General features: G+C 48.9%; 1 protein-coding gene across 2 annotated transcripts in view; it reads right to left on the bottom strand.

The window, feature by feature from the left end:
- The window catches only part of NOS2 (nitric oxide synthase 2), a 37,106-nt gene extending 27,264 nt beyond the window's left edge, over window positions 1–9,842 (bottom strand). The window contains exons 1-3 of one of the 2 annotated variants that reach the window (XM_019731396.2): window positions 9,702–9,842; window positions 8,348–8,521; window positions 731–815 (exon numbers count right to left, since the gene is read on the bottom strand). In XM_019731396.2, coding sequence (XP_019586955.2) covers window positions 731–815; window positions 8,348–8,457 — 195 coding nt within the window. In that variant the 5' untranslated portion in view covers window positions 8,458–8,521; window positions 9,702–9,842. Of the gene's footprint in view, window positions 1–730; window positions 816–3,664; window positions 3,817–8,347; window positions 8,522–9,701 lie in introns of those variants that run through there. The other variant, XM_019731397.2, reaches the window with a different exon arrangement.
- Window positions 9,843–13,674: the final 3,832 nt, after the last annotated feature.

The following is a 13,674-nucleotide window of genomic DNA, read 5'->3' as shown; positions in this document are numbered from 1 at the left end:
ACCGGTCTCTCCTGGATCCCTGGGCCCTGCTTTGGCTTTGGGTGGGGTCGGGAGTTATGGGTGTCGGTCTGTGTCCCTCCTCCCTTCCCAGCAGCCTGGCCACCTGGGCCAGTGCCTGCTAATAGCTCCAGGTGCCTGGGGCACTGGCCAGGTTTCTCTCCTCACCCAAGACCCTGCCAAATGCTCCCTCAGAGGAATTGCAACAGGAGGGACTAAGGTGAGATGCGAGAGAGACGACTGTCACAACCAATACTGCTGAGAACACAAATCAGGACACGGAAGAACGTGGCACTGCCGTCCACAGGGGCGTTTAAGAATGCAAAAACCATCTTTGCTCCCACCTCCCACCCGCTTCTCTGCCTACTTCTCTGGAAAGGTCCAAAGCACTTAAAGAAGAAGGAACCAGTGGTATAAAGGCTGGGAGCTGGGACCGATGGCTCAGCTGCTGAGTCTGAGCTTAGTTTGGAGTGTCCCACCCCTGGCTCCATGAATGGTCTCCTCGTCCATGCCTGCCCGCCCACACAGCCAAGCCATCCAGGTGCCAGGGCCTTGGAGGCCACCAGTCCTGATCAGCATGGATCATCCTGCTCTCTCAAAGCCCTTCCTTGTCCCCACCGGTTCCCCCTGGGTCTCCACTCCCTGCCCAGACCGCAGCTTCCACCAGGCGCTCAGCCTGCATCTGCCTGGGCAAGGGAGGACGGGGCTTCCCACACCCCTGTGACTCACTGACCTTTACCATCCCCGTGAGGGGCTGGGGGGACTCATCCTGGTGCTTGCCGAGACTGTGACACTTGGGGTCATCCTGTGTCACTGGCCTGTGAAAGGAAACAGCTATCATGAGATGGAGTATCTGAGGGCAGAGAGGGGGCTCGGAGTCCGTCCTGCCAGCTTGTCCTTTCATGGATCGGGAAACTGAGGTCCAGAGGGTGGGAGTGAATGGCTCATGGTTTCCAGTCAAGGAGGATGTGTGTATATGGAGGGGGAGGCAGTCAGTCAGACCCAGTCTCCTCAATCACCACCCTCCTTGTCCCCTTCTTCCTTGCCTTCCCTCTATAAAGCCAAAAAGACATGAAGGGAGCTGAACCAAAGATGGTGGTCCAAAGGACAACCCACAGAAGTTCTGGGAAGGTGCCCCCCTCAAAAGCCAATACAAACGTGGGTGAACAGAGAATAGCTCTTCCCAGGCCAGCAACAGTGCCGAGCACCCACTCATCTTGGGGGGTGGGGGTGGGAGGAGAGGGGGTTTAAGCTTTTTTATTTAAAGCATTTGATTTGTCTTGGTTTATTTATTTATTCCAAATTCTTATTATGGAAAATGTTAACCATACACAAGTAGCGATAATAGAGTCATAAACCTCCATGGGCTCTTCACCCAAATTCAATCCAATCAACAATTATCTACCCATGGCCAGTCTTGTTTCAACTCTACTCTCCCAACTCAGCCATCAGTTTAAAGCAAGTCTGAGATGCTCTGTCATCCAAAAATATCTCAGTAAGTATTTCTGGAAGATAAAGACTCTTTTCTAAAAAACATACTGATTATATTTATTTTAAAACAACAGACTGAAAGAACTTTGCCTGTCCTTCGGAGAGGAAAAAATCCTCATAGTCTGAAATCAGAAACCATTGGTTCTGGTTTGGGATTTCAGGTTCTCTCTCCTGGCAAATGCTTACAGAGAACAGAAGACATGTGATTCCTCTGGTCGCATATGCACGAGCACCCTTCCAAGAGTCACACCGCACACATGCCTCCTCCTGGGGCAAATCACACGTCCAGGGGCACTTCAGTACAGCTTGTTGTGTTCCATGTTCTTTGCAGTATTTTCTGGGGTGTGCATGCACATGTGCACACACCCAAAGGGAAGCGGGGGTTCAAGGGGAAGGGTCTCTCATTTTCCACTTTATACATACCTGCATTGTTGGAATATGATGAATGAGCATGTACTGTTTTCATTATTGGAAAAAGTAATGCCCACATATTTATATTGACATTGTATACTTTTCTACAGACATTACATACTAGTAGCATTATATGATTTATAACTATAAAGAGATCGTGTCCCTTTAAGAACACACATATGTATCAGAAAGCAACTTCTATCTGACTCAAGTGATCCAGCAGCGCTGGACAGCAGCCTCCACGTGACCAGCTTTCATCACCCCTCTGACTGCTGTGCCCACCAGAAAAAAAGCCAATAGAGGGTAATCTGGATATTCAGAACAGGTAAGCCATGGCTGAATAGTCATCATGGGGAGGCTTAAATAGGAAACATTTTGTGACTGGGGTCCTCAGTGAGAATGCTTACCGCCCTTGCCATTTTTTTGCCATCATCCCTCAGCCACCCCCCCACCCCCCCACCCGCTTGGTGTTGCTTCCTTTCATTTACTTCTGGCCATAGAACTGGGGAATTTGAGGAGCTTACTGGTGCACAGTAACGATTAGATTGAGAAGCAATGTCTTTGTACACCTGACATAACGATTGTCCCCAAATAGTAAAAAGCTACCTGAAAAGCCACTGTACAGATGGACCATAATGAGCCTGTGAACCCATTGCCTGTGCCTGGTTATTTAGGTTGTGTCCAGTTTCTCCACTATTATAAACAAGGCCTCAAATGGTACACGTGGTCTGAGTCTCTCTCTCTCTCTCTCTCTCTCTCTCTCTCTCTCTCTCTCTCTCTCTCTCTCTCCATAGAAAAACCCAGTAAATGTTAACAATGACCAGCATTACGCAATGAAAGCATGGGTGATTTGAATTTTACTTTGCACTTGTCTGCATTTTCCAACTTTTTACAGTGACCATGACTTCCTTTCATAATTGGGAAAAATTTTTTTAATTTGAAAATGAATAAACAAAGCTATGCACTGTTCCCATCCTCCCCCAGTGAGCAGAGTTCTTTGGGTTACGTGCTGGGGGATAGGGTGACCGCGCCAGGTGAGCATATTAAGGGTCTGGATACTTATTGCCAAATTATTGCATTGTCTACCCAGACACTGGTGCCGTTTGGCTAAACCCACAGCTGTGCTTGGTTCTGCTTGGTCCTTCATGGGGACACAGGTCCCTTAAGGACCTGCCATCAAGAGGAATGCTGGAGTGTGGTGTTTGCCTAGACCCAGGACCATCTACAAGCCCTTGAGTGACACTGGCGACAGTTATGTCAGAGCGGCAGTCGGTGGCTTGTTTGGGGACTGACAGGGGTCCTGACTCCCCTGAAGTTCCCACTCCTCCCCACCTGCCCACCTCTCCATACACCAAGGGCGTGGGGCACGGAGTCGCTCTGGGGATTGGACCTTATCTGTAAAACAAGAAACTTGGCGCTCCCTTAACCATATCTGTCCTAAACGGTGTAGCAGCCCCGTGCTGAAAACTCTAGAAAGCTCCCAAGGGCTGAAACATCGACAATTCCTATTGCAGCCTGCACAGCCCCCTCTCATGGGTGCACGTGGGTCTTCGTGGCTACTTAATTGCAACCTCGTATGCGTTCTAACCGAGAAAAACACTAAGTAAATCTTCATCGGAATCCTACAGAGCGAAAATTCCAACCCTCATATTTTCTCGGACGACCGAGGCTCAGAGGGGGTCAGTGCCACGTCGGGTTGGAGCCCGGTCCCCGCGCGGAGCCGCCCGCCTCCCTCCCAGGGCAGACCCCGGCCCGGCGGGAGTACCTGGCTCGGCGGGGGCCGCAGGAGGGCTGCGGCCGCAGGATTCTGCGGAGGAGCCGGCAAAGCCGGGGCCGGGCGGACTCGCACGCGGCGCCCAGCCCCTCACGCATGGCCCCCGCGCGGGCGCAGCTCGGAGGGCGCCAAGCTGTGCTCCGAGTCGGCTGCTTTATAGCGGCGGGAGACCTCAGCCCCCGCCCCGGGGCGGAGCGAGTCGGAAAAGCTGCCTGGACTCAGCTTCACCCACGCCTGGCCCGGGGCCAGAGTGTTGTTGTCCCAGGTCCCCCATCCCCAGTGGCCCACAGCGGGCATACACAGGCAAGTCTGTCTTTCGGATACCGCTGGACTTTCTCTGGGCTAAGACCCCGAGGCAAGCACGGCTGGACTGGGATTGGTTGTTCCCCATGAAAGGACAATAATGACCATAACAGTAACTCCCACTGTACGGCTCTTTACGGTGTACAAAGCAAACTTTCCTGTCTGTGACTCCATCTACCCCTGCGAAATCGAGTCTAAATTGCCAGAAGGCAATTCTGTATTGTTATTTCCAGTTTACTGACAAGGAAGGGAGGTCCCAGCACGTTGAACAATCTAGCCCAAGGCCACACGGTAGCCCCAGGGCCACAGCTCCAGCTCTCTCACCTCACAGAGCTGCCCGGGGCAGCGCTGTTTCTCTTCTGCACCTTCAGTGTGACTCCAGCCAAGAAGCCAAAGAAAGCGCAGGGCTGGGGCTGCGTTTTAGTCTGAGGCACGGGGATGGGCAGTTGGACTAGGAGCCCCCTTAAGTCTCTGCCAGGCTCCTGGTCCTCGCTACCTGGAAGGCGCAGGGCCTCCTGACTTGGCTCCATCTGTGCGTTGCTCCTACACTGGGAGCAGGATAAGTCCTAGGGTCCAGAGAGACAGGGCAGCAGCCCTTCACTTCAGAGCACAGGGAGCCCTCCTGGACATAGCCCAGCGTATTTAATCCCAGCCCAGATTACAGCAGAATAAAAGAGGGGAAGGTCCATATTTATTCTGAGCCAGCTGCAACCCAACTTGACTTTGTTCCAAATTCCACATAGCTTCACCTAGATGTTCCCAACATTTGCCTTTGTCTCTACAACACACACACACACACACACACACACACACACACACACACACACACCATGTTCACTACCTAATCATTTGTTTACACAAAATACAGAATCAGTAGTCGTATATAATAGGTTCTGGGTCTTATTACACCTGAATGGATTTGAAAATTACTTTTTAAAATCAAAATATATTAATTGGTTCCCATCGCTTTCAGGATAAAATCCCCTTTGCACTGCGGCTTCCTCTTCCAGTTACATTCCTCCCCCGCCCCCGCCCCCCACCCCCCCACACCACCCCCACCCCCACTGTAGGTTGCAGCACAGCTGGGCCTACCTCCTCCCAAAAGCTCTCTCCCACCCTACTCCTCCCCCACATCACAGCCAGGCCAGGCATCCCCCGCAGTAACCCCAGAAGAGCTCCTAGTGCCCCTGCATTCTCCTGTAACCTCCTGTCTAGCTCTCTGTCCCACCCCAATTTACAGAGCCTTTTAATATCCCATTCTTCATATACTCCTCCCCAAACCAATGAGGAAGGCACCATTTTCCCCATTCCTTCCCTGACAGCAGGAACTGGGTCTCTTTTCTCTGTCCCTTTCCCAGTCCGGCACATAGTAGGGACTCAAAGAGAGCCCATAGAGGGTAGAGGTCATGAGTTTGAACTTGGTTCAAACCTCAGCTCCACCACTTTCCAGTTACTGACCTTGAGTAAGTCACTCAACCTTGTAAAATAAGGATAATAAGACTTTCTGCCTCATTACTCACTGATACAGTAAAAAGGACTTTATAAACACTATTATTTTTAGCTGCTGTGTATGCAAATAATAAATAGCTCAGTTTACTGTTTACTTAATTAACAAACAGAAGGGATTCATTGACATCTCCACGACCCCCCAGCACAGTGCCAGATGAGTCATAGCCCTCCACAAATAATTTTTAATGGACTGGAACATGCCCAGAACCAAAAGTGTGGCAGCCCAGCTTAGTGGTTATAAGCCAAACTGCCGGGTTTGACCCCTGGCGCCATCAGTTGGTAAATGTGAGATCTTAAAAGTTACTTAAACTTTCTAGGCTTCAGTGTCCTCCTCGCTACCATAGGATAACAAAAGTTCCTTCCTCATGGATTGTTGGGAGGGGTAAATGAAATAATGTGTGATATTTTCTCCATCACTTCTAATGTCTGACTTGAGCACTTCCACCAGCCCACCAAAGCTTAAAAAGACTTCAGGTCAACCTACAGCTTGGGACCCGCCTGTGGTCTGAGCTCAGGTCTCCTGACTGCCCCAAAACATAAGTGTTATTAGAAGGTATGGGATTCAGGGATAAAGGCTGTAGGCTACACTATAGGGGTGAAAGGAGGATCTTGAAAGATAGGGCATGGATTCGGTCTGAATGACTGGAGGGAGGAATGTGCTGTGTACAGGTGCTGGGAAACTGAGGAAGGCTGGGCTGGCCAGGTGGGACGGGCTCTCTGTCTGGGAGGGCTGATCACGCAGAAACCTGCAGGCAAGCCTCAGTCTGGTGATAGGAAATAGGGAGCCACTGCAGACTCTGGAGCAAAAGCATGGCTTGCTAGAAGTCAAGCTGGAGTGAGAGAGGTCAGAGCTGGTATTGGGGGCTGCAGCTGGGGAGGCTGGTTGGCAGGAGCTGCAGCCATGAGGTGAACAGAAGGAATGGATGGGTGACTTTGTTACCAAGAAGAGTCAAAACAGATTCCTGAGGTTCAGGACTTCCCTAGATAAAACCACTGTCAGTCTGAAGAGCCAGGAGGACATCTGGAGGCGATCCAACCCTGTGTTCTCATCCTTTGGGCTCTTGGCCACCTCGGCCACCATAACCCAGGCTGCCTGGTTTCAAATATTCTCTCGTCTAATTCAACCCACACATCATACCGGACTGTCTTGCTTACGAATTTACAATAGCTCCCCACTGCCAACCACAGCAAGTCCCAATTCCCTACTGTGCATTCAAGCCCTCCGTGCTCTGGCCTCACCTCTTCTATTGCAGACCCCCACCCCCACCCCAGGCCCAAGCAGAATCATGCTTGCTTCTGTCTCTGAGTGTTTGCCCACCCTGCTGCCCTTTCCTGGGATGCCTTCCCTACTTCTCTTCACGTCCCCACATTCTATCCACTCTTCCAAGCCCACCCTAAGCCCCCTTAGAGGGGACTCTGTTTAATGTTGCTCAACTTTGTCCTAGGTGCCAACAGCAATAACAGTGGTGACAACGGCATCACATGCCATTTATTGAGCACTTACTGTCTGCCAGGTACAGTGCTAAGTTGTTTATATGTGAAAATGTATTCAGTTCTTACCACCACCTCAGAAAATAGGCATTACAGTCCCCTTCTCACAGATGAAAAAACTGAGGCTCAGAGGCTAGGGGACTTGCCAAAAGCCACAGGGCTATTAAGAGGCAAAGTCACCTGCTCATTCCCAAGCCCACGCCCTTAACCCTGCTGCTTTTCTGCTGCTTCCCAAGTACACTCAGGGTTGCCATGCTGCCTACCTCCAGGGGGCGCCCTGCCCACTGTAGCACATGGGAAATCTCTGCACTGTGGGAGTGGGAGGCTGCCCAGTGTGGACTGAGGCTTTGGTTTGATTCATGCTTTCCTGTTATTGCAGATTGACTTGTCTTTCACTTGAGCAAGTCTCAACCTCCAGTTCAAGGTGATGATCTTTTCTAGCTGGTTCCAGAAGCCTGTCCACTGACTGACTGGTGGGCTGATGATTTTCTCAGTTCTACCTCAAGCTTACTTCTCCTATAAGCAAGTGGTGTGTGTGTGTGTGTGTGTGTTTTCAAATTCCAACGCTGTAAATACCAGTCCTATGACCTGAGGGAAGTCACTCTCCTTTCAGAGCTTCTATTTCCTCATCTGAAAAATGAGACGATACTCACACATCACAGAGTCACTGTGGTGATCAGCTGATAGGCTCTACATGCAAAGTGCCAGTGTAGAGCCCTGGCACAGAGTGGGTGCACGGTAAACTACAATAAACCCTCACATTGGTTGAGCGCCCCCTATGTACGGGCACACTGCTATGTGCTTTACACGCACACCCGCGTTTCGTCCTCAACAAGCCATGGCGTCCCCATGCTGCAGATGGGAACAGCTGAGGCTCAGAGACGTAAACTTGCCAGTGAGCGCAGCGAGTGCGGCACAGCAAGGGGCTTAGCTACAGTGTGTCTAACACCCCAGTGCCCTTCACCAGGTTGATTACCAAAATAACAACTGGCAAGGCCTACACACGGGTGAACCAGAGCAGATATCAGCCACCCCACTTCTAACCACGGAGCTCTACCCCCTCCTATACTCAAGTCAGGATTCCATATTCCCTTCCCATATGCTTCCCCCAGAGATCCCAAGCTCCTGGAGGGCCAGGACTGTGCTCCATGCACCTTCCTTTGTCACATAGTGTCAAGTGCAATGAGGTGTACCACACACAGTGGCTGCATCAAATGCTAATGAGGACATCCAAGAAGCAAGCAGTACGGTGAGAAGCCGGGAGCAGAGAGAGGAATTGTGAGTTGGTGGCAGAGGTAGGTATGGTGCCTTTGGGGGTGGGGTGGGGTGGGATATGGAAGCAGAGAGGAGGCGGTGGCAGGGGAAACTTACCTGGAGAGAACCTGGATGGCTTTCCCCACGTTGTTGTTGATGTCCAGTTCCTTCGTCACCTCATACCGGTGTGATCTGGTCTTGAACAGAAACTTCCAGGGACAGGCCATCTCTGTGGCTTTCCAAAGCAGGTCACTTCTCTGGACTTAAACTCACAGGTTCTTCACGGGGGGGCTGAAGAAAGAACGAGGAGATGGTGATGGAAGGCTGACGAAGAGTTTATAGAACTGGGCCGTCTCAATATGGTCAGTTTACTAAAGGAGCACACCAAAACTAACATAAGTCTCGAACAGCCACTTCGTCAATCAATGCTTCACGACCTCTGTTCCTATTTTGGGGTTGGCTTTGGGAATCCTATGGACATAAGACTTTAATTCTACAAAGCCACTGAACAATCTAAAGGAAAAACACTGGACCGTAGCTCAACAGGGATATAGCACATAACCCTGTGAACTTCCTTGATGGGACCTGTCAGCCCACCTGACCCGGGCAAATAAGCTTCATCGCTGGCTGGCCCGAGGCGAGGTGGGGAGGGGCCTGCATCACTGAAATGTGGTTGCCTTTGCCTGGACCTGCAAGAGCTTTCCCAGCAGCTCTAATTAGCAGCTGTTGTGTTATGCCTGTCATTGGGGAAAGCGCTCAAAGTGGAGCTGCCATTCTTTGAAGATTTTGCAGGTGTTGTCAATGTTATCTTTTTTATCACTTGGGAGAGAAATGATTATTTGTGGGGGAAAAAAATGGACTCATGTCTCAATGTTTGAGATGATTTCCTTTAAAAATAACCAAAAAAGGAGACCTAAGTGGAGGCCTAGGTCTGGTCTGGGTTTGACACCAGCTTCTTCTCTCACTGGAGAAACCTTTTGCACTGGGAGGCAATGTGGTGATGTGACCCCTGTAAGAATCTTAGGGCCCTCAAACCTGGGTGCAATCCTACCTCTACTGGTTACATGACCTAGATTAAGTTATTCCACTGAGACTAATTTCTTCATCCATAAAATGGGCTTAATAATATCTGTCTTAAAAATTTTGTTTGGGAGGAGAGAGGTGCATGTTATAAGGATTAAATAGGATAATCTATGTAAAAAAATTCTTAGCAGATTACTCCCCACTGTCCAATCTGATTTTTCCAAAAAAGTTTTTCTTTGAAATGTAGCAGCCACAGCAAATTTTGCAGGGAAAAAAACTGAACAAGACGGCCTGTTCAAATGGCCAGACCTCATGTTGGCATTGCTTAGACTTCCCACCAGTTTATCTCTGTAGGCAGAAAATTCCCAAAGTTTTCTGAGCCTTCCCAAACAGGAAGAAGCAAAACCCTCACACAACAGCAGCTTCCCCAGAAATAAAGACAACTCACCTTGCAGCTGGCTGCACTGCCTCTACAGGATACGGACAGACAAACTTGGGGAAGACTTGAGCCTTGAGACCTCCGGAACCGCCTATAACTCCTGTCCCCTTATCAAGGGTGGCTGAAAGATTGCAAACCAGTGATGCTGAGCTCTGTGGGACCAGAAAGCCTCAGTCTTCAACTCACTGCAAAGTTATGAATGATCACCCTGGCAGCAAAGGACTATTTATATCCACGCTGTGCCATCCAGGGAGCTGTTTTTGCATAAAGGTCTCTGTTTTGTTTCCAAAGGGGGTGTCCCCGGGTGGGTATACAGTTTGCTAATGTATGACAGCAACGCCTGGCCTGTGGGTGATTTGATCCTGCTGTGACATCACCCCGTGTGGTTGGTGTATCCTCAGAAAATCCACCTCTTCCTGGTCCCAGGTCCAAAGGCTGCACTTCGTTAGCATGATGACAAAGGAGTCACCATGAAGCCAGGTTTTATTTAGCTAAGCCATATTGCTTCACTTTCAGCGTCTGGGGAATTTTTTTTTTTTTTTCCCTCAGCAGGGAGCTCTCTGGTTAATTCCTGTCCAGCCTTTCAGTTTTCCAGTTTGCGGCAAGAGTCCAGGAAGCGGGGGAATATTGACAGTGGGGAACACACTGGAAAACGCCCAGGTTACAGAAGACCAGTGATGCTGGATGATACCAGTGTTCCAAACAGGTCCCTGGGATATTCAGCTTGAGGTTTTTGGAAGGGAAGGGAAGCCATTGACACAGAGAGACGTCTTAGATGTTGCTGTCACATCTCACCGTGCAGCTCTACATAAGCTATGGTAGAATGGCAGGTAGAATTATTTTCTACAGGGAAAAAAATTCCTTTGTTATAAAAGAAATTATAACTTCTCATAATTATAACTTCTTATATGGAAAATGATAATTTCTTATAATTCTCTTTATTACAGTGCTTCAAATACTGTATTCCTATCTGGTATGAATTGTTCCCTTAGAAACGTAAAATAACAACTACATTTGGGGAAGAGTCAAAAAATGGATGGAAAAAAACCACCCTCAATCTCACCATCCTAACACATCACTGCCACCATCCATTTAATTCCTTCCTGTCTTTTCAAATTAAATGCAGCATTATAATGAACTGAATTTGTCTAAGATAGACAAACCAAGTAACAAAAAGACATAAATAGGAGGTCAAAGATCTTTGTTAATTAAATGAATGAATAACAAATAGTACTAGATTGCAATGAGTTTCAACATACCAAAACTATTCTTCCTTCAGGCTTCAGCCAGTGCATTCAAGGAAACCAATACAAGGAAGAACCAATACAAGGAAGAAAGATGCAGAGTCCCTGGGCCCAGGAAGTGCAAAGTCTAAAGAAAGGAATGGCATCAAAGTAACTGAATCTGCATTGCTCTGGGAAGGTTCACAGGGGAAAGGACACTAGAGCTAGGGTTTTCAGGGATGATTAGGAGTTTGCTTCAATCAATCTCCAGCAACTGCTTCCATATATTCTGGCTATACTTGCAGCAAATACATGTATTAACTCCTTTAACTCCTCCAACAACCCTATGAAGTTAGGTACTATCACTTGTCATTCATGGAATCCTCTAGAATCCCATCTACTTGGCATCAGAACACCTGGTTGGATTTGCTTCAGAAAATGTAGTTATTCAGTTGATTTGTCAAACATGTGACAGTTGGTCATTGGATGCGTGGGCAGTGAAATCCCAGGACATGTGGGCACTGCCCTTCACTTGAGGCTGGTGCCCTGACTCGCTCTCTTAGATGGTCCCACCCCAATGGAGAGGACCTCTTCCAAATGCAGTCCCTGGGAAATATCTCCATATCCTCATTATCTTGTTGTCAGCTTCCCTCCTTCAGGGGCCTCCCTTCATGACCCCCAAAGCCTGTGGTGCTTACAACCACCTGTGTGTCCACTGTCTTCTTTGATTCCTCCCCCTCGGGACAGCTGTGGAAATCAAGGTACCTGGAGTCTCAGCTGAATCTGTAGCAAAGCCAGACAGGGACAGACAGATCTCCTGACTGTCTCGCCAGTGAATCAGGAACGCTTAGGGGTAGGGACCGTGCTGTCCCTACCACCCTGTATCCACAACACCTACTGATTGACACAGAGTGGGCACTCAGGAAAGCGTTAGCTGAATAAGTGAATGGAATGATGAATGAATGAGGAGTGGTGCCAGTCAAAGTGCCTCTGGAATGCCTGACGCAGGGTAAGAGCTCAGTAACTGCTTCCTTTCCCTGTTCCTTTGCATTCTGGGAACGTTATCAGTCTGAATTTCAAGGCTGCCACATCACCTCGGGGCCCTGCTGTAACATGTCGTCTGCCAACCATGACGTCCTTGGCCTGTGGCAGGGTTTGGGTCAGCAGTTACTGTCCAACCCGAGCACCAGGCTTTGAAGACATGGCTGAGATTAAGTTGAAAGGTCCTGGGTTCTCTACTGAGCTGCTGCTGTGTGACCTTTGAGAAGCCAGCTCTTGTCTCTGGGGCCAACTTTTCATATGACAAACAGTGGCCAAGATAAAGTGAATAATGAGATATAATAAAATGCTTTGAACTATGGAGCAAAAAGGCAGCCAAGCAAGAATTTCTGAGAATAATAATTTACCTTTTGACAAAGATCAAGCAGATAATACCGTGTTTCCCTGAAAATAAGACCTAGCCCGAAAATAAGCCACAGTTAAGATCGTCAGCCAGACGGACACATTTAGTACGTTATGAACATGTTCCAGAAGAAGATGACATGCCTGTATTTGAATAAATGTAGATTGTTGTGCATGAAAAAATAAGACATCCCCTGAAAATACGCCCTAATGCATCTTTTGGAGCAAAAATTAATATAAGACCCCGTCTTATTTTCGGGGAAATACGGTACAACCTATCTTCTAAACTACCCATCCTCCTGACCCCACCACAAACATTTGCTTTTAAATTCCCAATTCTCTTTCTCTCTCTGTAACATTACATTCATTTATTTCTTTTTAATTGGACTGAAACTCCTATAAAATTCACCATTTTAACCATTTGAAAGTATACATTTCAGTGGTTTCTAATATATTCACAATACTGTGTGTGACTATCACCATATCCCAAAACTCTCTTAATCGCTGAACAGTGAGGAGGGCAATAAAAATAACAGTAAGGACTGTGAGACACAGAGAAGTTAAGAGATTCGCCATGGTCACACAGCAGGCAGCCTCTGAGCCAGGACACACAGTGGGCCCTGTTGCTCCGGGTGCAGGTCCAGGGCTGGCTCTCTCCTGGGGGTTGTCATGGATCTCCCTCTCTGTGGCTTTCTGGGCTGCACAGCTGCCTCACCGTTGGCCCAGCTCCCCCAACAGGCCACATTCCTGGGCTTCTCCTGATGATGGACGCAGCAAATGAATGCTGCCCAGGAGAAATCAAAGATTATCTTGAAGGGCAGACTTAGGACAGGCGGGGCCCTGGGAGGGTGGGGACGGAGTTTCCGAGGCTGCTGTGGAGAAATGCCCTCCTTCCTCTGTTGCCAGCACATCATGAGCACCAAGCCGATAGCAACCGGCACTAGTCTCATCATTCCGGGACTGATGTTTCATCCACTAAAGTTGATCTCTCCCTGCACCAAGTTGTGGAGGTGGTTCAGCTCCAGTTGACCCTTGGGAGTTAGCAACTCTGAAGTTCTTTCTACAAAAACAATGCTCAGAGAGAACACTCACTAAGCAAGGCATCTATATGTATTGACCATTTAATCCACACAGCAGCCTGTGAAGTGAGGGTAATTACTAGTCCCATTATATAGATGGAGAAATTGAGGCTCGGCAAAGTGAAGTGGCTTGTCCAAGGTCTCACAGCCAGGTGGTGGTGAGGCTAAAACCCTAGAGTTTCAACTCACAGGCTGGAGTCCCCATCCCTCCCCTTCCAACTTGCTACCCCCTGTGAGAGGCAGAGCCAGGGCAGTCCCAGGGGATCAAGCCTCCTGCAC

The sequence above is a fragment of the Rhinolophus sinicus genome, linkage group LG15 (genome assembly GCF_036562045.2).
Source record: "Rhinolophus sinicus isolate RSC01 linkage group LG15, ASM3656204v1, whole genome shotgun sequence".
Taxonomy (NCBI): domain Eukaryota; kingdom Metazoa; phylum Chordata; class Mammalia; order Chiroptera; family Rhinolophidae; genus Rhinolophus; species Rhinolophus sinicus.
The sequence above is the reverse complement of the archived record's forward strand: the minus strand, read 5'-3'. Positions and strand labels throughout refer to the sequence as shown.